General features: G+C 35.1%; 2 protein-coding genes across 3 annotated transcripts; one reads left to right on the top strand and one right to left on the bottom strand.

The window, feature by feature from the left end:
* The first annotated feature begins 1,365 nt into the window (after positions 1–1,365).
* Positions 1,366–13,510, top strand: LOC127811461 (zinc finger CCCH domain-containing protein 37). The gene is made up of 12 exons (XM_052351349.1): positions 1,366–1,805; positions 3,952–4,199; positions 6,296–6,355; positions 6,447–6,524; positions 6,621–6,683; positions 6,770–6,973; positions 7,676–7,713; positions 7,818–7,864; positions 7,966–8,096; positions 8,972–9,025; positions 9,634–9,777; positions 13,094–13,510. The coding sequence occupies exons 1-12, from the start codon at positions 1,400–1,402 to the stop codon at positions 13,247–13,249; spliced, it is 1,629 nt and encodes a 542-aa protein (XP_052207309.1). The 5' UTR covers positions 1,366–1,399; the 3' UTR covers positions 13,250–13,510.
* A 959-nt stretch (positions 13,511–14,469) lies between these two features.
* LOC127812237 (uncharacterized) lies at positions 14,470–20,659 on the bottom strand. Of its 2 annotated transcripts, none has more exons than XM_052352620.1 (5): positions 20,318–20,659; positions 20,135–20,215; positions 19,894–19,931; positions 19,674–19,740; positions 14,470–15,058 (listed from the first exon to the last, which is right to left on the bottom strand). In XM_052352620.1, exons 1-5 carry the CDS (start codon positions 20,525–20,527, stop codon positions 14,678–14,680), a joined length of 777 nt encoding a protein of 258 aa, XP_052208580.1. In that variant the 5' UTR covers positions 20,528–20,659; the 3' UTR covers positions 14,470–14,677. The 2 variants fall into 2 exon arrangements, with proteins under 2 accessions (XP_052208580.1, XP_052208579.1); XM_052352619.1 differs by having other exon boundaries at positions 20,075–20,215; positions 20,318–20,657.
* Between the last annotated feature and the right edge of the window lie 3,666 nt (positions 20,660–24,325).

Below are 24,325 nucleotides of genomic sequence, written 5' to 3'. Positions count from 1 at the left end.
AATTAAATAATAAATATAATATTAACTTCAAAATTTAAATTATTATAGATATTACTTAGTTTATTAAAATGTTTTTTTTATTTTTATAATTTTTTTAAAAAATTTCTTCAAATGGACTTTTGTCAAAATGACTAGTTATGTTGCGAGTCACATACTCTTAGCCCGGTTTTATATAGATTAGTCCGACATGACTCATTTGCTACATTAATGAGTCGTATTAGGGTGGATTTAAAAGTGAGTGGGTCAACTTAGTTTACAGGAGATTACTGATACAAGATTTAAGTACAATGTTATATTTATTTACTTTTAACAACATAATACACATCATAATTTTTGAGAATAAAAAATGTAATTCATATAAATAAACTATGTTAGAAAGGCATGTGATTCCATGGGTTGATGAGATAAAATATCATAGGGAATAGATTTTTAATTTCATCACTCATGAAGACACATCAACAACAATTATTGTCGCTTTTGAAAAATAAAAATTTAACAAAAATCACACAATATAAAAAAAATAAAGGTGGATGAAGATCCATTTCTCAATATAGGAATTGATGTCGTTAAATTGGACCTCTAATTGATCAATTATAGATCAAGTAATGTAGCAAAGATGTTCAAGAGGCAATTGATTAAAAAATAAATTTCAAGACACGCCAATAGTGTTAAAATCAAAGCCAATAAGATTTCATACTTGTGGAGGTGTCAAAACTCTATAAATAAAAGTTTTTTTATTCTTTATTTAATAAAGAAAGATGGAGCCAAACTTACGAGAAAGAATTTTGAGTAATTATAAATATTACTAAAAAATTTGAAAGAATTAAATAAGAAATATTTAGTAAAAAGTTTTAACAAGAAAATTAAGCGCTCGCTACTTAGTATGGTATCTCTTTTTATAGTCAAGTTTACCAATTTTGACCTTGTTAATTAATTTTGTAAGTTTGTTATTTTTTTTAAATTTTAATTCAGTCAATTTTGATCTTGTCACATTTTTAATTAAGTATAATTTAAAAAAAAATAAAAAACAATTATAGAGTGTAATTAGTTTATTGGAATGATTATAAAATATAATTAGTTTGTTTAAGTGATTGAAAATATTTTAAAAAAATAATTAAAAAAATTATATGCATTTATTTTAGGTTAGTTATGAATTCATTTGATGAAGTTACCCTTACAGCTACTAAATATATATATATATATATATACTATATACCGGTGACCGGATACAAAAGGTTACCTCCCGATGAAATTCCACCTGAAACCTCTTCTCATTGCCACAAAATTGAAAAGAGGACTGTAGTTGCACTCTCCCTCCACCCGGTCGCCATAGATATATATATATATACACAGTGAAACATATCATTTTATATAAACCTAGGGTTTATCCTGTCCTTGGATGGCGAATCAGCTATTCGGCTACGACTCCAGCAACTATAGAGGGGGAGCGGCGAGCCTTTCCAGCTTGTATTCGTCGAGATCCGGTGCCGACGCTTACCTCTCCGGCGACTCCTCGTTGCTAGGCTCATCCAGGTACCTCGGCGCCGATCCGCTCTCAACGAATCCTTCCAGTTATTCATCCATCAGCGAGAGGAGATCGTCCATGCTCTTCAACCAGAGCGACGCCCTAAGGTTTTCGGCCGCTGACATTGGCGGAAGTTACTCGTCGGCGGCTGCTAGGGTTGCCAGTGGGGGAGGCATCGGAGCTGCTGCTGCGACACAGGCTTCCCAGGCGTCTTGGTCCGGTCTTGACGTTGGCGCTGCTGCCGTCGATCCGCTTGCGGGTATCAAGCGTTCTTCTGAAAGTAAGGGTCTTCTCTTGGATTGGTTATATGTATCCTTATCTCGTCTTTCCGCACTCCCAACCTGTTGGTGTTTCTTTGTTCTTTGTTACTCATTTCTCGTCTCCATATAGTTTTAACTGAATATGTACTTTCTACATTGCCCGGCATCATCCCTGGAATATCTATTGGAGCATATGGTATAATTTACATCGTCAAGATGGTTTATATTGTATGACCAGACCAAGCTCCTTCCTTATTTACCCAAAAACAAGTTGCCGCTCCCAGCCCCTAGAAGACAAAGGCATGCTAAATACCTGTTTATGGACGTGCTATAGAGAGCGCTTTGATAATTTTCATTCCTTTACTTGTTCTTTCATTTTATTTGGTCTTTATTATTTTCATTTTTTCTGCTATTGATTTAGTTTTCAATAGAAGGAAATTTGATGTTTGGCGAGGCAGAAATAATCCAGTATGATTGTGGCTGCCTGTCACTAGGGAAATTGGACTGATCTTATAATATTTCAAGCTTAGAATAACCTTTGAAGGGCTTCCTAATTGGATGATGCTTCATAAACTGCTTTAGGAACATTTAATCTGTTGGAAAGTTCCATCCTGTCTCTACTCTATTACGTGGAATGATATAATTGAACTCTATTACGTGGAATGATATAATTGAACACATAAAATGCTAGAATTTCCTTTTGGTAATTTGATTTCAAAATTAGAAATAATATCGAGTGAAGGTATGTGTACTGTTTTGTTGTTTAGAAGAAACGATAAGTACGTAAAACTCTAAAGTTTGAAGGCTATGCTATTGCTCAAATTAATATCTCTTGTCATTTGTCATCTATCATTTTTTAGAGGACTTGGCAGTCTGCATAAAAGAAGCTATGACAATGGACTGCTGCCGTATAGATAGTGCAGTTTTGGATTGTCTATTCTTGTTTCTACCCCCAAAACCTCTGCAAATGAATTGATTACTTACTGGGATTAAAGGGGGAGGGGGAGAGATTTTGTAATGAGACTAGTTGTAGAACCAGTACATAATGTAGACTAAAATCATTATTCCATTATTCCTGCCAGTGCAATTACCACAGGTTCAGGCATGTATCATATGTCTATGTTGTGCATTGCATATAAAGATGGAACATATACTGGATTGTACGGAATAACTTAAGCACACTAGTCATTTTAGCTTTTCTATGGATATATTAGTCATAAGTTTTGATACCGTGAATGAGAATTCTTTATGCCCACTTAAAATGTCTGAAATCTGAGTTAAATGGGCTGGCCTTTTTTTTTTTGTTTCCATTTCTTTTTCATTGTAAAATTAGTTTGAATTGACTCTGCAGCACTCTGGGGCAATATTTACAATCTCAATTATGAGTTCCATGATAAGAATTTATTTTATCACCTTTTTCTTAATTATCCAATGGTTACACGCATAAACATACTGTGATAGTATTTAACCGGGTGCAATCAATGCTTCCCAACTCTACCATTGATAGTGATGAAGACTAGTTTACAATGACCAAGTGTTCTTCCTGTACCCTTCTGTGGTTGCATTTGAACCTCCAACTGTGAGTGTGACGTGGATGGCAATTTAATTGTACCTCTTGGTTTTCAGCCATCGTAAATGCTAAAGATGTAAAGTTTATTATTGATTCAGTATGAGTAGCCTGATGGTGAACCTGAATCCTTTGAGACATAATTTAGTTCTGAAATCTGAAAGCGTAGAGCTTCTGTCAATGCATGATGCTAAGCAATCATGAATTCTAATACTTATGGCTTCTGAATTTACGTATCTGTATGATTTGATTTAGTTATTATCCCTAGGATTCTATTCTAATGTTCTGTATAATAATTGATATGTATATCCCCAATCACAGAATATCACTTTATGAGTTTTATTTATTAGCAACCTTATGACATTAATTTTGTAAATTACCATTATTGATTTCACTTATCTATTCAATAATATTCAAAATTGTTAGTTACAGAGCATATATTTCATGATTCCTCTCTATATATACCTTAAAATATGGTTTTAGTAGTACTCGTTGCTTTAATACATTTCTTGTAACCTTACTCCAAATAGTATTTATATTCATACTTAAATAGTAACATATATGTTTTCTTGTCTATACGTGTCTACTATCTATCATAGTGCTCTATCATCAGACTCTTCTGGGTGCCCATAACACGATTGGGCAAAGTGAAGCTTGGTTTTCCACCAATCCTTTAGCCAAGCGCCCTAGATTCGAGAGTGCAAGCAATTTGCCTATATATCCACAGAGGCCAGGAGAGAAGGACTGTGCCCATTATATGCTCACAAGAACCTGTAAGTTTGGAGATAGCTGCAAATTTGACCATCCTATTTGGGTTCCAGAAGGTGGAATCCCAGATTGGAAAGAGGTGACAATTCATTGCTATTTTTCTCTATCATATTGGTAACCTATCTTATACATATTGACATTTTTGTAATACGCTATCTTAAGTTATACATTCCAATTGATTTATGCATTTTTTTTTTCAAGAGAGTTGATTTTTGTGTGTGTGTGTGTGTGGACCATATGTTCCCACTAATTTCTACAACTGTTTAATTATATGTATAAGTAGTCTTTTAAAAGCTAACATAAAGTATTCTTCTAGTTTACCTGTATTTTTGAAGATTTGCATTTTAGCAGTTCTTACACTTTAGTATGTATATATATATATATTCAATTCAAGTTTCTCTGGTTTATGTATGAACTACTTGTTTTGTATGATACCCTGATATAGAGGCCAAATAGCTCATAAAGCTTGTAATACTGAGGCTATTGTTATAAAACAAAAATGGTGGATAATATGGCTAATTATCACTTATTGATATTCTATTTCCTTTATTACTCTTTCTAGGATAACTTGAATACATACTTGGTCCAATTGCCCCTGTACTTTTTGAAGTTTGTGTCTCCTTGGATGTTATAATATGTTTGTTGTTAATGGTTTCACCTGAAGTTTTTTTTTTTTTTTTATTAATAATTTTATTAATTTGCTATATCTGCTTAACTTATCCTGCTATAGTTAAATCAATCTGATGATAATATTTTAGAATGTAGTTGACAATTATTTATTTTTTTTGATAAGCAGAATTGCAATTTATTACACAAAAACAGATATATAGGAAGAGAATAATTTCCTCAATTTATATAAATGATTGATGTTCTTTCATGTAAAACCAGGTCCTTTGGAATAGCTATAAGTTGGTTTTTGGCATCCTTGTTGAGGATTTCTTGGGGGCCTGATTGGGATCTTGCTCTTTAAGCTTTTATTGAACCTGAGTCTTGAGGTTTTATTTTGCTCCAGTGCTTTCCTAGCTTTATGTATAGTGCCCAATGTTTAGGAGTTAAGTGCTTTCCTTAGATTTTATTGTGTGCGCATTAATGGTAGTCACTGAATTTTTTTGTCTACTAATTCTTTTTATGAGCCATTTAGACGGTCTAGGTGCAGTTGGCAATTTCTCAGGTTGTCTTCCGAGTTGGATAAGACGGAGAGGCTACTGTTGGGATTGGAGTTGGCTATATAGAGAGAGTCTTTGATAGTGGAGTCCTTGATTTTACTCTATAATTAACAATTACCGATAGGCAGGCTACTTTAACTAGTGATCCACATTTCGGATTAATTTTGAGAAACCCCTTATTCCTAATCAACATCTTGTTGATTCTACAAGTTGCATTCTTGACCATAAGTGTAATTACCCTAGAATTATGTTGTAATCTTGTAAAACTTTGGTGATTAGTTGAAAAATTCTGCTTGATTATTTGGGAAAAAACTTTGCTAGCAAGGGTCTTGAGTTCAAACCTCACTGCCAACTTGATATTTAAATTGTTGCATGTGGTTGGACTAGTTGTCAGTGAAGTTTGGCCACACGTGAGTGGGCATGTTAAGAGTAAAAGAATAGTATAAAAGATGATGTTAACCCTCTATCTAACAGCTTAAGTTTTTAAATTAGTTGGTGGTTAACAATTCAACAAATGACTTTGGCCAGATTTTACTATTATTTGGAAGTAACTTCGAAAGATTGTTGAAACCGACTTTGGACACTCTAATCTGAACTGTCACTAACTTATAATTTTGTTTCTGTTTTGTCTAATATGCCAAATAATATTCATTTAGCTTAAATCTTACTACTTTTGATGAGATTTTTCTTTTCCTATTTGCATTGGTTCTCTGAGCTGAGTTCATGTAGTAACCATGCAAAAGTCTGTTCTTTGTTCTTTCCACTGTGGATAAACCATTTGTAATGAAGTTCTGCCATCTTATTAGGTTTGCTGGTTGTTTGATTCAGAAGGAATAAACTTTATTAATCCAATATTTACCTCTCCTTTGAGCCTTTTACTTTATTTCATTATTTTATTGCTGGAATATAGTTGTAAATTTCCTATATATATTTTTTTCATTTCTGGCATTTCTGTTCCTTGTTAATATATCTGTATATAATTGAATTTTTACAACACCTATATAAACAGGTTCCACTTGTTCCTGTTGGCGAGTCCCTTCCTGAGAGACCGGGGGAGCCTGATTGCCCCGTAAGCTGTGCTTCAAATCTTTTGTTCTTGCAACGTTTTTTAGAATCAACCAATGCTAATTGTACTCAATTTTTTGTTGGATGTACACCAGTACTTCTTGAAGACTCAAAAATGCAAGTTCGGTCTTAGATGCAAATTTAACCATCCAAGGGACAAAATATTATTGTCAGTAAGTGGCATTATCATGGTGCTTACTGGTCCTGTTAATAGTTCTGCCTTTGTGTTTTGTGCAATGTACTATTTGGCTTATTGACTCTGATTACAGGATGCACAGGACAGTGCCATCTTATCTGCTTTACCAGAGAGGCCAACTGAGCCCCCCTGTGCGGTATGTTATTACCCTTTCCAAGTGGAAGCATTTCCCACATCTTTTTAGATATGAGTTTGACCCTTCTTGCTGTGACATGTGAGCAGTTCTATATGAAGACTGGAAAATGTAAATTTGGTGCAAACTGCAAATTTCATCACCCTAGAGATCTCTTGTTACCATCTGGGCAAGATGATGTAAATGATGGGCAAAATTTAATAGCTGCTGATAATGACGGACCAATTGGAGAGGGGAAGCAAATTTTTACCCCAGCATTATTGCACAATTCCAAAGGGCTTCCCATCAGACCGGTAATGTGTATCCTATAATGATGAATACATTGGTCTCTTGTCTCCTTTTCATATTCTGTTTTCCATTATTGTACATTAAGTGTCCATTATGTAGGCAGTTTTTCACTTACCAGTCTTGGTGAAAGTTCTTTTCTCTCCTCTTTTGTTCTGTAATATAATACCTTGCACTTGGAGTTCACATGCATTCAACGTCACGTGTTTAAATGTTGATTATTCTCATTAACATATTATAAGACTTTGAACAATCCAATGCTCCTCCCCTGCCAGAAAAAAATGACGGAAGATAGGGAGAAAATTGTTTATAAAAGATAATGTGCTTGTCCAACTGCTTGATTGATGTTCATTTATTTGCTATCTATAGTTGTTTGATGATTTATTCAACTTGATCTGTTGTCAATATTTTTATGCTGAACATGCTTTAGAACTCTAATATATGTTTGGTCCAAACTACAGGTGGAACGACTTTTTTCATAATTCTTTTTTGCTTTTGTTAGTTTTAGTTTCCAGTTCTATATTATCTAGGCTTTTAAATTCCAACATTTCTGAATTTTCAGCTGCCAAATTATTGGTTGTCCACAATTTCTCTTTCTTTCTTTCTATTTACTTCTGTTGCTATTATCAGTAGTAATCACCTCTCTGTAAACCCAGCACTGGGCTACCAATTGCCTTTCCCTTTTCATGTATATGGTTTGTCTATGACAGGGTGAAATGGATTGCCCATTCTACATGAAAACTGGCAGGTGTGTTCCACCTTTTCAATGCAGAATGGGTGTTTGTTCCTTCTTTTTCTTTGGAAAAATTCTTATAAAATTTTCTTCTTTTTCTAATTGTTGCAATTAATCAGTTGCAAGTATGGTGCCAGTTGCCGCTACAATCATCCAGACAGATACTGTAAGTATATATCTATATATCCATATGACTGGGATGCATGAAGGAAAGCTGTAAATGATTTTTTTTCTTAGGTTTTAGAGTTCACCTAAGTTTTCTTGCAGCAATTAATCCTCCTGCTGCTGCATTTGGAGCTTCTGTAATAGCATCTCCTGTTGCACATTTGAACCTTGGAGTTGTTAATCCAGCTGCCTCTATTCTGCAAACAATTGACCCCAGGCTAACTCAGACAACGGTAAATTGGAGATTTTTACTTCATATGTCAACCCCACTTTCAGCTATCTAGGATGCATGAGATGGAGGAAAAAGTGAGGGGCTGTTTAGTTGTAGAAAATGTTTTATAGTATTTTACCTCCAATTTTCTGTAAAATCTCAGTTTTCATTTTCTATAGAAAATTTGTAAAACGCAATCAAATGCTATAAGTACAGAAAAATAATTTCTAATCTAGAAAATCGGAACATATGTTCAAAAAAGAAAGAGAGAGAGGTTTTTCTTTTTGTGTAACTTGTGTTAGAGAGAAGTGGAGATTGTGGAAAACCATGTTTCTAAATCTCCAAATTAGTAAGGAAAATTTGGCAAACTCATTTTAGGAGTTCTAAAAGTTCAGTTCAATTGTGTAGAACAACAACATTTTCTATTTAGAAATTTTTGTATCTGAAAAAAAGCCTTATGTTACCATTTTCTGTGGAGTAATCTTCCGGAAAACTGAGGCTGTTTTCCACAACTAAACAGCCCCTTACCATTTTCTTGATATTGAATACAGTAATCAGGTTTTGATTTTCTGCAGTTACTATCAATGCCCATCTTAGTTTTTATGTTGATTATTTATCTCTTAATCTTTTTCCGAGTTCTCAGAATGAACTAATTTTATCATCATTATTGTTGTATTGTATCTCATGGGTTCTTCAAGGAGCTGTTGCATTCCCCCTTTTTACTTTGTCTCCGGAACAATATGTAACTGAATCTGCATGGTCAAGCTTTTCCGTTTCCCATCATCATTGTTACCATTTTGGTTTTGGATTTAATAAAAAATGTGGTTTATGAAATGAAGATTCTGTTTTTTTCTTTTTAATCTCAAGTACTAACGGAATGTGTGTTGCATGCTGCAGCTTGGACTGGCACCTGCCATATACCCTCAACGACCTGGGCAGATTGAATGTGATGTGTGTATCTATTTGATTCCATTCTTCTAGTAGTAAAAATATTTGTGTAGTGAAAGAACATATGCCTTGCTTCACTGGATAGTTAAATGGGGACTGCCAATTATTAGTTTTTTGTGTTTGTTGAAATTTGTCTGGATGGTTCTTTATGAAAGACTTGATTAGTTTACCTTTTCTATTTTTCCCCCCGACTAGATTGGCATATCTTTTCTTAAAGTAAACATGCTATTATTTGTTTTCCTTCTGACTGATACTAAACCATCTCATAAACATGGGCCGAGTCTCAAAGAATTTTACACAATAATAGGTGTGTAATCCTTTATTATTTCTGGAGGCAGGGTTTTTATTTGTATTGTTTTTCATCCATGTTTAAGAAATGATTTGGCAGAAGATAACTGTAAAGTTAACTTCCATGTCAACCAATTTCGGTGTACTCTCCTAAACAACTTTTTGTGTTCAAATGAATATCTTTCTCTTTATTGTAGTATCAAGAGGAATTGTTTATTACCTAGGCAAAAAAAAAAAAGACCGAAAGTTTATGTTCTCATGTGGATTTGTCATCTTCAAGTTAATCTTTATGGTTGATGTGAATTTGTTTGCTTTCATTGTAGTACTACATGAAAACTGGGGAGTGTAAGTTTGGAGAAAGATGCAAGTTTCATCATCCCTTTGATCGGTTAGCACCTAGCCTATCAATAAATGAAGCCCAACCACAAAATGTCAAGCTCACTCTTGCTGGCCTACCTAGGAGAGAGGTACGCACTACATGTTTCTCTAACTAGCATCAAAAGATAACCATGTATTGAGCATGCATTGGTGCAATCAATATTTGCAACTAATTAAAAGAGTTGGTGGTTAAGTTGTTTGCCTTTTGTTTTGTTTTGTTTTTTTTTTTTAAATTTACCCCCATTTCTACTGGATTTGCTTGAACCTTTTATATTTTGGCATGATAAAGAGTGGCAACACAAAACATTTCTAGGATTTTCTAGCTATTAGAAGTTAGTAAATAGAAAGAGTGGCAGCATATTCATGGAACCTGCAACAGTTAAAAGTCTGTTTGAAATGCCTCAGGTCAAATTTACAGAATTCTCAGCCTTGTGCGCATTAAAACCTTTCCCAACTAACATGTGCCAACCTCTGCCTCCTCTCCCGCTTCTCTCTTCAACACAGCCTCATCTATTCTACACTTATCCCAGAACTAACTTCCATAAAAGCAGCATCCCTTTCTGTTGCCTTTTTCCACACACCCAAACACCCACTGCCACCAACACCCACTCCATATCCCACCTATTTTCTCTTTCTTCTTTTATGTAATGAACATTTAAGGTTATTTTTGATAGGGAAAAAAGTTCTCTACTTTATGAGAAGGGAATCATCATCATCACTGCAAGCTTGAATCTCACTTGGTAGAGTTGGCTATATGGATTCTCTCTCTCAAACATTTGTTGTAGAGTGGGATTTCTTTAACAAAAAATTTAGAAAATGTGTCAATTGTTAACTATGGGGGAGTATTTTCTTTTCATGAAATTTGAAAAAAAGTGTTCAAAATAGTTACACAAAACATGTGTTCATTGTTTAGTAATGCAATATATTATTACTATGATTGTAATATTGAAAGATTTATAGATTCCCCCACCTAGTGGGATTAAGGCTTGGGATTGTTCTTGTATTAAAATATTAATAATTCTGTAATTATTTTTTCTATTCACTAATATTATTGACATTTATATATTACAATATTATTTATTATTAGTAAATTTGAAAATTCATACTTTGACTATTTATATTGACATTAATATAAATGTAAATGTAATTCATATTGATTTTGGTTGGGTTAATTCATGTTTTCTATATGGAAGAAAACACAGGGAAAACTCTTTCCTTATTTTTGTAAAAGAAAGACTAGAAAACATCCTAAGTAAAAATGGTTTATATTTCATGCTTTAGTTTCTTAATATTTCTGAATTTCTATTGTATAGGGTTTGTTTGTGTGGATACTCATGGATTTTGAGTTATCTGCTGAATATGCAAATTCTGCAATTTTTGTCGTCTTAATTCCAAATATGAGCTACAGTATGTTGGCTTTAGAGCAACAAATTGAGTATTAATTTCTTCATGGCATATAATGCCGTATGAGCAGAAACTGATCATGATTAGATGATTGAACACCTTGAACAGATGAATTAAAAATTACAAAAAGATGTAAAATATTTATTAACTCAGTTAAACATATGTATTAACATTTAATGACGCAAGTCTTCAAGAAGCCCTTACATGTTATGAAGATTAAAATGTCATTTATTTTCCATTGAAGCAGCCTAAAATTTTTCTTTCCCATCTGACCAACATTACCATTGGCATAGTGTTTTCCACTGAGTTTTCTTTGGTCTTCCTCTATCTTTTCTACTAACTCCCTTTATTTCATTCACCTGCCTCACAAGTGCATCTGTAAGTCTTATTCTCGTATGTCCAAGCCATGTTAATAGTGATTCTCCCATATTATCTTTAATAGGTGCCACACTAATCTTATTATGTATGGCATCATATCTTATTTTGTCTTTTCTTATATGGCTGCATATTCACTTTAGCATTTATATTTTAGCAATGCTCATATTTTGCACGTGCTGGTGCTTAATTGCCTTATTGTGAATTATACAAGAAAGGTGGTTTTGTAGCTGTTGTCTAGAACTTCCCCTTTAGCCTTGAAAAATGATTGCATAAAATGCTGATTGAACGCCTTCACTTTGACCATCATGCTTTAGTTCTATGAATGATATCCTCTACAATCTGATCCTCTTTTTGAACAATTGATCCAAGATATTGAAATTGATCTGTTTTAGGGATAGTTTGTATCCTTACTATTAAATGCTCTTTACTTTTCTTATTTGTTTTTATCTTGGTGACCCCATTGATAAATAATATTTTTAATCTTATCAATGAATAATCTGATACTGAAGATACCTTCCACACCTTAGATTCCTTTGGACCTTCTTAGTGTTACTTGGATAACAGGTTACTATCTGTTGACCTGATTTTTTAAGAATATTATGGGCATTTAGGATTATTTATACATCATAATCTTCATTATCCGTTTCATAATTCACATTGACCTTTATGTAAAGAGATGTGTAGACCTTAAGGATTCTAAGTTATTAATGTTATTCAGCTTATATAGACATATGCATAGAGTTTGGTTTTTGTTACAAAGCCCTCATTTGCAACTCTTTTCTATTTCTCTAATGTTCCTGATTTCCTTTTTCCAAACTGCAGAAGAGAAATGGAAATGAATTTTGATGCTGCACTTTGTTGTTGGTTTATTAAATAACAAATACTTGATGGTGTTCTTTTCAGCCAGCTTGTTTTTTCTTTGGCTGGTGCTTTCTTCATCATTTGCCGCCTCTGTCTTGAAATGTTGGTCGATGTTATGTTTACTTGATAGTGGAAAGTGTCTTGGACCTTTCCCTTGTGTGGTCTCAAGCTGCTTGCGGATGCATGCAGCTTTTGTGGTGTAAGTGGCACTTAAATCTGTGTTTCAGGTTTGTTAAAATGGATAATAAAAATGGAAAAGACAATTTATTCTACGGTGAACTTGGGCCAATTACAAGAACTAGATCTATAAAGTTGTTTGATAGAGTTAATAGTTAGTAAGTTGACCGGTTTCTGCATAAGTAAAATATAATATATATTGAGACTTGAAGAAATGAAGAATTGAAGTAGGAATCTTTGGAGGGAGGACGGAAGCTCTCAAGCTCCTGTCACGATCTTTTTTGCCTGCGTTTTTAGGCACATTTGATTATGATCTGGGATTTTAGTACATCAGGCCAATACCTTTGATGCTTTGAATCCTGGCCCTTAACATGCAGTTCGCTATGAATTTTCACACTAATAGATGCCTGTAAAATTATAACTACAAGACAATAACAGGATGAAGAAGTTGACCTTCAACTTCTTTCAGAAGATTCCTTTTTATCTCTCTGATTTGCATGTGAACTTGTCTATGTGCAAGTTATTTTCTGTTGTACTGTGCCGTTTAGTTGGATTGGTTCACAGTAATTGAGTTCATTTGAGCAGGGTTCTATTCACTGCCCTTACTATATGAAGACCGGGACATGCAAATATGGTGCGACATGCAAATTTGACCACCCACCTCCCGGAGAGGTTATGGCTATGGGGACATCAGGAACATCAACAGGGGAAGGCAAAGACGACGAGACCATTGAAGAGTAGCAGCAGTGAACAAGTTCACATGAATGACCCAAGGGTTCTGTGGGCCTTTTCGGCATTGTTTCCTTTTTGACCGTGTCTCTCCCAACTGTTCAACATGGCACGTTGTTCGCTTATTCTTGACGTTTCTTTTCATTGTTAGTTGTGTTTGTCCAGTAGAGCTGGTACTGAGATAGATGTACTTTTTGAGTGGTTTGGTTATTGATGGTTGTCTATTGCAATTTGCTTTTTTCATGAAGAAATTTTACTTTTATTTTTGTTTAACATTTAATCCATGGCAACATATATGGCATCGATGTCAGTATTGCCCCACTATAGATTTCTTTGATTCTTATTGGCAAACTCAGATCATTATTGGAGGCAGTTTGGAGCTTCTGGTAATCAGAAGTTTGTCGCAAGACTAGCAACGTAGAAATGTACCAAATAATGCGGTTAATAATTGTCTGATTTATTTATAGCTTTTGTGTTGGGCACTTGTGCAGAACTTAAAGAATAATAATCATATCGAGTTCAGAATTAGAAGTGGCTCATCTCTGGATCCTAAATAAAACACTGCTCTCTGAAGTATTTCAAATGAAGTCATTGGTTAGGTATGATAATTTCTACCTGTTTGAATTTCATGTTGGTCAAAAGCGAGTGTATCATAGTCAATTTCAGTTGTGAGTTCCATGCAGGAAAAACTCAAAATATAAAAATTAGGTTTGAAGTGGGGGTGGGGACAAACCCGGACCTCAACATTATAAATATATATATATATAAAATATTATTTGTATTTTAACTCATAAATAAGTCAAGTTATTAAATTATCAAAATATATAAAAAATATTAACCTAATTTAAAATTTTAATTTCACAATAGTACATTCTTTTGAATATTTTAATCTTAATTATAAATATCTTAATTAAATGTTATAAATTGTTGATATTTTAATATTTTTTTAATTTTAATCACGTGTTTAGTTAATGTTTTAAGTGATTTTGGATAACTTTAGGCTAGATGATTTGAGGAATGAGTTCTCCAAGAATTTTCAAACCCCATGGGGTAATGGTTGATTTTAACTCTCGATCAAGTTTGGGGATGAATTTGGTAGTTCAAGTTTGAGGTCATGAAGTCACTTCTGGCTCCCTCCCCCTCCCCCCCCCCCTCCTCCTCCTCTTACCCCATTGCTATTCCTACGCATTTATATATAAAAGAAAAAAAAAAAACAAAGAAAGTTGAACATGGAGGAAAAGGAAGAAAATTCCACCAATTTTTTTCCAACACATCATACTAATAATGTGACCCTATGATCTTGGCTAGAACATTCAAATCCATTACAAATCAAACAAATGCTCAAAACATTGGTAGATCTTGAACATTTCGGTTATGCTAATTATTTAGTCTGAGAAAGGCAAACATATAATAGAAAATATCGGGCAAGGAAAAAAAAAATCATATCACAGTGTAGACTGCCAAGCTTACAAGAAACCCCAGAAAGGCACCTGCAATAACTTCAATCTCATTGTGGCCAACAGATTCTTTCAGCAACTTTCTACTTTCTGCAACCTTTCCCGATTTTCCTCCATCATCGGATGCTAGAGTAGATGACATTACCTTATTGCTGTTCTCAGGTCTAACGAAAAGATTAGCATTTAACTTTGCGTTGAGAAAATTTGCTTCCTCCAAAAGGAGAGGCTCAAGGCTTTCAGGATTTGAGTATGATTTTCTAGGTTTTAAATCAATCAGATCTTCAGCATCGTTTGAGGAATCTAAGTTCTGGAGCAGTAACCTGTTTAGTGTCTTGGCATGGATGCCCACTTCTCTCCTCACTCCCTGCCAAAAGTAAAGAATCAGCATAAGACTGGATATTTTTCATGTGAAGAATGTCAAAACAGCCTTAGTTGTTTGATTTGATGTACTTTTTGTTTCCTTTTCCACCTTCATTGTTATTGTTATATTTGAATGATATATATATATATAACCTGCCAAAAGGGGCTATTCTATAGAAAAAGAGACCAGAACCTAGTTATAACAAAAAGCAAAATAGAATAAAGACAAAGCTGCAGCAGTAAGCGAGAGTCCTGTCCTCCATAAGGTGGCAAAAAAGGGGAACCATGAATCCTTCCTTTCTTGATTTAATATGTGCTTGAACATGAAAAAGGACAAAGCTGGGTTTGGGTTTGTCCCTTTTTTCGGGGCCATTCTACAGCACTTGGAGCACCTTCAGCTGTAGAGAGTTTGTTTCCTCAATGGGACAAAGCTGGGTTTGGGTGTGTCCCTTTATCCAGGGGCCATTCTACAGCACTTGGAGCACCTTCAGCTGTAGAGAGTTTGTTTTCTCAATGGCACCAATAGGTTATGCTCTTTCCTTTGGATCCCTAATAGGTACGATTAGGAACCCTCTTGTTCATCTCTAGTCTTTTGAGGTATGGTTTTTCAGACAGTGAGGCCCTACTATAAGGTTTTGCCATAGTGCAACTAGGGGTGTTCCAGACCCCTTTTCATTTGATCATGTGGGTTGTTCTAATTCCAATCTCAGATAGGGTAGGAGTTGGGGAAGGATTTATGCTTTTGAAGATATGAGAGTTTGGGTTCTCTCTCCACTTTCAGGAACAATGATATTGCCAAACAAGCAGTTGTAGTCAGGGAAGATTTTATCTTCTTTTTTTTTCATTCCTTTTCTTTTCTGGGAGAAGGATCATTATGAGGGTTGCTAGTGACAAGGAATGTTTGGGTCTTGCTCTTTGGTAAGACCTTTTGGCGAGCCTGGCCCCCTTTGTGTATCCCTCTGACTGTCCGGTTCTCCAGGGCCAAAGGGGCTTGAGTCATGTGACCCCACCCTCATCTCTTGCATATCAAGAGTTATCTGGCTGGGTGGTCAGGAAAACTAGGTAGTTTAATTAGTGTTTAGGAAAACTAGGTTGATGAAAGCACAGGAATCTTGAGGCCCTAAGCTTTTAGGCCCTCTAGCTCTAGGAGGGAGAGGGAGCCTAAGAGACCTGTTACAAAAGGTGAACTAAGAAATAAGGGTTCAGGGGTGCTGCCAGATTGTTGTCCATTTGAAACCCCTTAAGCTCTATTGGCATGTTAGCCTTGTTAGGCATCATAACAACCCTAGAAAAAGGGTGACTGTCAAATCCTTATTAACTGGAAAGTTGACCTTGCTTTTTACAAGAGATTGAGGTTGATGATATTTCTCTAGATAGTGCTAGATAAACATATATGAAAATAAACACTCAAGGTAAGAAATTGGGGTACAACATAATAATCTTTAATAAAAATACTTATATTTGGCTTCCAATCTTGTACGTTTTTACCTGACCCATCTTCATCTAAGCAAATAAAATTATTTAATACATCTAGATGGAAATCAAAGATCAATATATATGTGTGATTTATTAAAGAGACGTTTCTATTTACACAATTTGTGCTGTCAAACATTATTTTCAGCAGTGGGGAGTATGCAAAATACACGCCTCTTCTTTTCTTATGATGACTTCTAAGATTAAACATGTTGTCACATTATTTTAACCAAAACTTTTAAATAACAAATAAAAGCTTCATGAAGTTAATATTTTACAAAATTTTTAACCTTAAATTGGCTCAATACTGTATCAAAAGATTAAAAGATTTTTCCAATTATTAATTAGTCAAAAAATTATTTTCATTTTTTTAAAGGTTGTTTAGGAAGGGAGGGAGCAAGGCTGCTTGTTCTGTGGGATATGTGAGGCAGCAGGGGAAATTTTGGCCCGGAAGAAAGGGGGGGGGGGGGGGGGGGGGAGGAATGTATGGCTTGCACATTACTGTTAAGAGTAACATGGAAGAATTATCTGACATAGGTTAGAGGACTTGACCTGGTGTTCGAGGGCAGTCTCTACATGATCAAATTTTGATACGATAGACTTGGCCATGAGAGGAGTTGATGGAGAGGGGAGGCCTTATACTTGGTATAGAGTCTGAGAGAATTCTCCCATGTCCTGTGTCCATAAGATGGAATGGAGGAGCATTTCTTGGACATTTTCTTGTCATGTCTTCCTAGGGCCTTTACAAACCATTCCCCTATTTTGCTTGATAGTGGAGATATCAACTTGGTCTCTGCACCTTTTTAGGATTTAGAATATATGGCTTAGGAAGTGTCACGCCTAGGGTTGGGCTAGGGTTTAGAAAAGAAATTGAGAAGAATACGAGAGAGAGAGCAGAAATGGAGGGAGAGACAGAACAGAAACAGAGAGTTTTAAGGGAGCACAGAGGAGATCAAGAGAGAGAAGACTGAATTCAAAATATCATTTCACAATCCAATTCTCTACCTATACTTTTAGCCTATTTATAGGCTGTCTAACTAAAAGGTACAACAAGTAAAGCAACAAAGTACAACACCTAACTAATACACGTAGTCTACTATTACTAATATGCCTTTGGGTCGTGATAGGGAGGTACAGCTAATGTTAATGGATTTCGATTAAGGTTGTTGGGCTGGCTATGCAGTTCATGGTGCTCTCAATTTTGATCTAGCTAGAAGTGACTGTTATAGAATGATTTTCAGAACTAAAGCAAGAATATGTCAGGTAAGAATAAGTGGGGGGGGGGGGAGGCGGTGGATCCCATTAGGTTGTTGGATAATTAATAAGGTAGTGAGTCACTTTTGAGGAATGAGAAGTAGGCAAAAGCTGAGGAGAAACTAATTGGACGAGAAATCTGGAGTGGTGTGCATTGAAAAGGAGGAATACAAAGTTCCTCCATAGGTTGCCTAATGCTTATAGAAGATCTAATCATAGTACAAAGTTTCTTCTTGACATGGAGGAGGTGAGAAGAAGATATTGGCAAGGGCATTGTTGAGTTCTATAAAATGCTCTATCCAGGGAAGAGGCTTGGATGTTGAATTTTCCCTTTAGGGAGTTCCTGATTGACTTGAAAGGCCTTTTGGGGAATGGATGATGGTGAGATCTTTAAATAGCTTGAACAACGATGAGGACCACAATCCAGATAGCTTCTCTCTACCCTTCTTCCAACACTGCTGGAGTACCCAGGTGGAGTCCAACATTTCTTTCATGCAGACAGTTTCAGAGTTTAAATACCTGTTCATTGCTATGAAGTGGTCGGGAGCTGAAGGACTTTATTCCCATTGATCTAGGGGCCAGAATGTATAAGATAATTCCCAAAGTTATTTCCTCAAGGCTCATGGACATCATATAAAATGTGATTTTGACATCATATAATGTCCTTTTTCCCCCGGGTTTATCGAAGTTTTAGCTATAGATAGATACCGATACAGTCTTGTTCTCAAACTTAACTAATGTTGTCTAAAGCAATTTTCAGCTGCCTTAGAAAGGGGATGTTCTTTCCCCTTCCTATTGTGGTGATGGAGGCAGTAGAGCCTTATGGTGCAAAAAGTAGAGAGGGTAGGGCAAATGCATGGTTTTCAGGTTTGTGTTAGGGTGGGCTCCTTTATCTGGTGCTACATCTCCCTTTTAGAAATAATACTTCTCTATTGTGTGAGGCGTCTGAAAAAGAGCAGAGGTTCTTGAATGTGTTCTTTTGCATCTCAAGGCAGTGTTCTGCTTATGCATTAATCCGGTAGCAGCTAAGAGTAAGATTCCTCCAGTGGATGAGATGGGTAAACCAGGACTTTTATGCACCTCCTGCCCTTCCCTCATCATTCATTCGTGGATTGCATTTTCATTTCTGATTGCAGAGGAATGCAAACTTATCAGAACAGAATAAAAAGTTCTGTTCTGTTCGTATATATATATATATATATTTTTAAGTTTCAAAATGTTGGGAAACAGAAAGTAAACAGTACAGGGAATACTGATAATAATTATAGAGTTCTTTTTTAAACCAAAGAATCATTCATGTGCAACTGCAGCAAAATAATGCTTTCACTTAAAAAAACTACAAATAAAACAAGATAGCCGCTAGTTTAAGTGGATGACAGGGTCAAGGGGATGCTAATACATTCTCCATGTATAATAGCACCTCTGAAATTGGAAATTTTTAGGTTTAGTGGAGTTCAGTAGTCATTATTTTCAAATTTGAAGTTTGATGGGGAGTAAGAGAGAGTTCCAAATTTTCAGTTAGTACTTCAGTTTGGGCTTGACATCTTTTCCTCATGATACTTGATTGGATAATTTGAAAAGGATAACTGGATCACAGATGTTGACTCAATTCGCCACTATAATAATCCTACATCAAAATAGTTTTCTAAGTTTACTCCAATATGAAGGAACACTAATTGGTTAACGTTCAAGGAAACATAGCTAGCAGAAGCTGAAATTCAATATCTTTAATGCAGGTTCGTATCCAATGCCTTTGACTGGAGATCATGGTAGATGGAGAACACAAACTTAAATGCATCAATGCTATATTACACTTGTGTGTGCATGAATATACAGATGATATATTTCTGGCATAGCAGATTTGTACATACATGAAATGATAATATGTATACCTGGGCGTCAAACATGATAAGCGCAGCATAAACAGCTGCTAAACCAAACACTGCATCAGAGAAACCCCTGCAATCGTAGAGTCAATAGCAGGTATATAATTCTCAATAAGCAAACAAAATGCAAAACCAATATATAAATTTAATTGTTTATAATACACACAATTAATAAGCCATATCCACCTTAACGGAGGTCATATCAGAGATGCAGCATTTTACCGACCTTTCAAGGCCAAGGGCTGTTGCAGTGGCCACTGCTGTCTGTCACCAAAGTAGAAGAAACATAGTACACGATAGTAAAATTTTAGGACCAAAAAACAAATATTCGTAACTATTGCAACAGAGAAACGAAAATTAATCAGAGACATGGATTAGGAATATGAAGGTTTGGAAGTATTATTTACGGAGGAATGGGTAGAAGGGAACCCTCCAGACTGAAAGGAAGCCTTGAAATTGAAACTAACTCTATTCCCAGAAAAGATGGCCGCGGTGAATGGCTTCGAGAGCTGCCCAATAGCCGCCGACACAGCTGCTGAAATTATAACCTACAAGCATCCGTAGAGAGGACAAAGAAATAACTAACAAAACCCTACTACATCACACGAAGCAAAAGTAGAAACGTAATCACCATGTTTATTACACTATACCTTGTTGCGGACGATTTCAGCGATTCCGTCGATTCCAACTCTGGCACATGCGGACGTGCCCGGATAAGAAGAAGAAGAAGAAGATTTGGAAGCCTTTCTTCTGAGTCCAAGACGACGGGAATGTGAAACGTCGATAATGACATTGCCGGAACGTGAAAATGGAGAGAGCAGCAGAGCACAGGAAGAGCAGCTCGAAGCTTGCAATAACATGTTCTCTCGCCGCCACCGCCGGCCGGCAGGTCAACCAAGCGAACGGAAACAAGCTATCTAGATACAGTATCTTTGCTTCCTAATTTCTAGGGCTGGACATGGACATTGGCCGGGGACGACCGAAATATTAATTTTTTTTACAAAAAAAAAAAAAATCATGGTTGGATGGGTGAATCCAGATATTTTTATTTTTATCTATTAGAAAATATAATAATAGTTTAAGATATTAAAACGAGTTTATTTGTATTATTTAAATATTATTTTGTTAACATATGGATAATTTTTATTTTTATTAATATTTAATTACAAGTTTTATTCTACTTCATCATAAACTTGTGTTAATATATATTTTTTAATTTTAGAATAATGTTACTTAATGTACTTTTAAATATAATTAATTATTATTATATGATAAATTTAATTTTTTTTAAAGTTTTCATATCATAATTTTAAGCAATATTGTTGCCCAAAGAAAATAATCCATGAAGAGTGGATTAGTTTTAATGAATTTGATTTTGAGCGTAATTTGTTGATAAAATTATTAAATTAAAAGTAAGCAAATTAAGCCCAATAACATAATATTAATTTTTGATAGAGATTAAAAGTTTACATTCTCTCTTTTTTTGTTAAAAAAAATAAAAAATTCAACTACAAACCTTTCTAAAACAAGTTAAATATAAAATATGTGACTTACAACTCTGTTCAAAGATAAAAAAAAGGAAGTGCTATTAACACCAAAAAATCAAACGTTTTTAATTTTGACAATTTTATCTAATGCTTTCAATTTTGGTAAGAAGAGTCCAATTTCTGAAATTAGTTACAATTTTAGTCAATACTAAAATAAGCCCGATCGAAAAAGTCCGATTGAAAAAGTCAAATAAAAGAAGTTTAATAATGAAGACTGAAAAAGTTCGATTGGAAAAGCCTGATCGGAAAAGCCCGATAATGAAAGCTGGAAAAGCCCGATCGAAAAAGTCTGATAATGAAAGCTAGAAAAATCCGATTAGAAAAGCCCGATAATGAAGGTTAGAAAAGCCCGATCAGAAAAGTCTGATCGAAGAAATTTGATAATGAAGGTTGGAAAAGTCCGATCGGAAAAGCCGACAAGAGAAGTTTGATAATGAAGGGCGTAGAAATCTGATAATGAAGGTTGGAAAAATCTGATAATAAAGGCTGTAGAAGTCCGATTAGAGAAGTTCAATCAGAGAATTCCGATCGAATTTCTCTGATGAAGACCGTCAAATTTCATCATCGATCTTTCTCTTTCACCCTCTTTCTCCCTCCCGCCACCCCCCACCACTGCTCAATCAGCCGTCCGTCGCCCTCCCCATTGTCGGCCACTGTATATATATTGTTGTGTGTATATATATGTTGTTGTGTGTGTATATGTTTATATATATAAATGTTGTTGTGTGTAAATATTTCTGTATGTGTGTATATATATGTTGTTGTGTGTGTGTATAAATATATGTTGCTCTGTGTGTGTATATATGTGCAGAGAAGAGAAGAAATAGTATTTGTAACATCCGAAATTTCAAAAATAAATATTAACTATTAATTCCAGTGTTTAGGGCAATTGGTGATATATGGAATACTTGTGAGTTAAAGAAATATAAGAGAGGATATTAAATTTATTGTATTTTTAAATAAGGAAGTGATCGAAAATTTGTAGAATTCTTAGGACTTAAATTATTAAGTGTTTAAAGTAAATTAAATATTATAAAAAAAATTTAATTAATATGTATATATATAAAATAAAATAACTAAATAATTAAAAAAAAAGAGATTGTAAATTGGAGCATGTTGCTGTGCGTGATTTGTTCTCATAATGAATGAGTAAATTATATACATATATAATTTTATTATATATTATATCAATGGCATAATGCATATATATATATATATTAATATAGCCTTACCTTCTCACCAATTTCAATGTGATTTTGGACCAAGCAATTACTCTCCAATTTTAATGTAATTCCAGCCATAAACGTGGAAGCTTGGATTAGCGTTGGAGAAGAAGAAATCAGATGAATTAATTGTGAATAATGATGGCAATTGAGGAAGGGATATGTTTGTAGAAAAGTCAAAAATTAAGAAAATAAAATGGTGAAGCAGTGGCTGCTGAGTTCGCTTTATAGTTATATATATATATATATATAAGATGTGTGTGATAACTTGAATTAGTGAATATTATAATAAAATTAAATGTAAGGCAAATCAAGGTAAATTATTGTCAAATGTGGGAAAAGATGATCTTGGAAGAAGGGATGGCCATATTGGGTGCGGGAAAAATTGTCAAGTGTGGTCAATGGATTGGATAGAAGCAGGCAGGCGTCATGATACTCCTAGGAAACTTCAATTGAAAATCTAACCCCCATATCGCTAAAAATTATTTTGTGGTGCAAATAAAATTATAATTTTATTTGTCTGCTCCTCCCTCGCGTCTGTCAGGTCTTCTAGTCGCTATCCATGTATATAAATATATTTATGATAAGAAGAGAGAAGGTAACAGAGGAGGCCGCACGACGTGGGCAGCGAGCCAAGCCAGTTAAAAGAGGGAAATTAAGGGAGCAAATTAGAGGAGAAGATTGAAGAAGAAGAGCAACGAGCAGCAGCGAAGAAGTGGAGAAATTTGGAGTGAAGAAGTTTGGATTTTAACTAGTGTCTGTATAATCAGGTAAGTAGGAAATAAGTATATTAGACACTGTGCGGTGGATTCAATTTTTAGACAGATAAATTTAGTATCTAGACTGTGGCTTTGAAGTATTAGTAAAAAGTTATTATTTTGCAGCAGTTGAGCGAGGAAGTTGGAATCCATTACTGGAAGGCAAGTTCCTAACCCCCTCTTCGCGTTATTTATTTTCCTTGAAAGTCTTTGAGGTTTCTTCTACTCTAAACACTCCCTCATCGTGACTCGGTTCTACGCATAAATAATAATAATCTGCGTAGTAACCATTTTATGACTTTTATTTTATTAATGAGTTTATTGTTAATGGGATAAGCTAAGTAAGGATGTCATGACGTCTTTTATTTCGACCGTCACGGAGCTTCGTATCGCTCCGCTTCCCTTGGGAATGATGTCGAACCCGTTGGGGTTAGGTTCTTAGAGAAATTGGTTATGGTCAGAATTAGGAAAATGTGTCAAAGAGTCTATTATGTATGTTGAGATGGTTTTCTATGAATGAGGAAGAATGAGAATGATGTCATGATGCTATGTGATTATGTACATGAAAAGTTATGGAGAAATGTTGTGTAATGTTAAGTTTAGAGAATCTAAAGTTAATAGGGTCAGTAAGTGTGTCTAAGGGTATGGATACAAAGCCACTGACTGTTGACCGTGGGTCGTGGCAGTTGATGGCTGGATGTATGGGCGCCAGTCATCGGTTGTTACGATAAGCGCTAAACGGCCAGAAGAGCTAGTACTCCAGATTCCCGCCTTGGTTTGTGCATATCATGATGTGTGTGCTACAAGGGGCTGGGTTGCATTCACTTGGGATCATGCTTTGTGTGTGACGGGATGTGTGAACATTTGCATGACCCGGTTGGCCTAAGAGCCAATTTGGGTATCCTAGATGAGCATATGCATTTAGAGCATGTCGCACGTGTGAATTCTTATGTGTGGGCGTAGCAGGGCCTGATGCTTGATTTATGGGGGCCTTGTCATCACGTTTATGCTACAGAAGCCCTTGCATTTCTTATGTGTTGCATTACATGGTTCTAATGTTACTGTTATTCTGGACGGGAGTACCGTGCCAGGTGTCGGGAGTACCGACTCATGTGAGCTTCGGCTCGGCT

Source organism: Diospyros lotus, chromosome 10, assembly GCF_014633365.1.
Source record: "Diospyros lotus cultivar Yz01 chromosome 10, ASM1463336v1, whole genome shotgun sequence".
Taxonomy (NCBI): Eukaryota; Viridiplantae; Streptophyta; class Magnoliopsida; order Ericales; family Ebenaceae; genus Diospyros; species Diospyros lotus.
The sequence above is the reverse complement of the archived record's forward strand: the minus strand, read 5'-3'. Positions and strand labels throughout refer to the sequence as shown.

Coding starts and splice junctions, on each gene's coding strand:
- LOC127811461 (XM_052351349.1), top strand. CDS start 1,400: ATGGCGAATCAGCTATTCGGCTACGACTCCAGCAACTATAGAGGGGGA. Junction 1,806..3,951: donor TATCAAGCGTTCTTCTGAAA/GTAAGGGTCTTC, acceptor TATCTATCATAG/TGCTCTATCATCAGACTCTT. Junction 7,714..7,817: donor TTCTACATGAAAACTGGCAG/GTGTGTTCCACC, acceptor GCAATTAATCAG/TTGCAAGTATGGTGCCAGTT.
- LOC127812237 (XM_052352619.1), bottom strand. CDS start 20,527: ATGTTATTGCAAGCTTCGAGCTGCTCTTCCTGTGCTCTGCTGCTCTCT. Junction 20,216..20,317: donor CTGAAATCGTCCGCAACAAG/GTATAGTGTAAT, acceptor GGATGCTTGTAG/GTTATAATTTCAGCAGCTGT. Junction 19,741..19,893: donor ACAGCCCTTGGCCTTGAAAG/GTCGGTAAAATG, acceptor CTACGATTGCAG/GGGTTTCTCTGATGCAGTGT.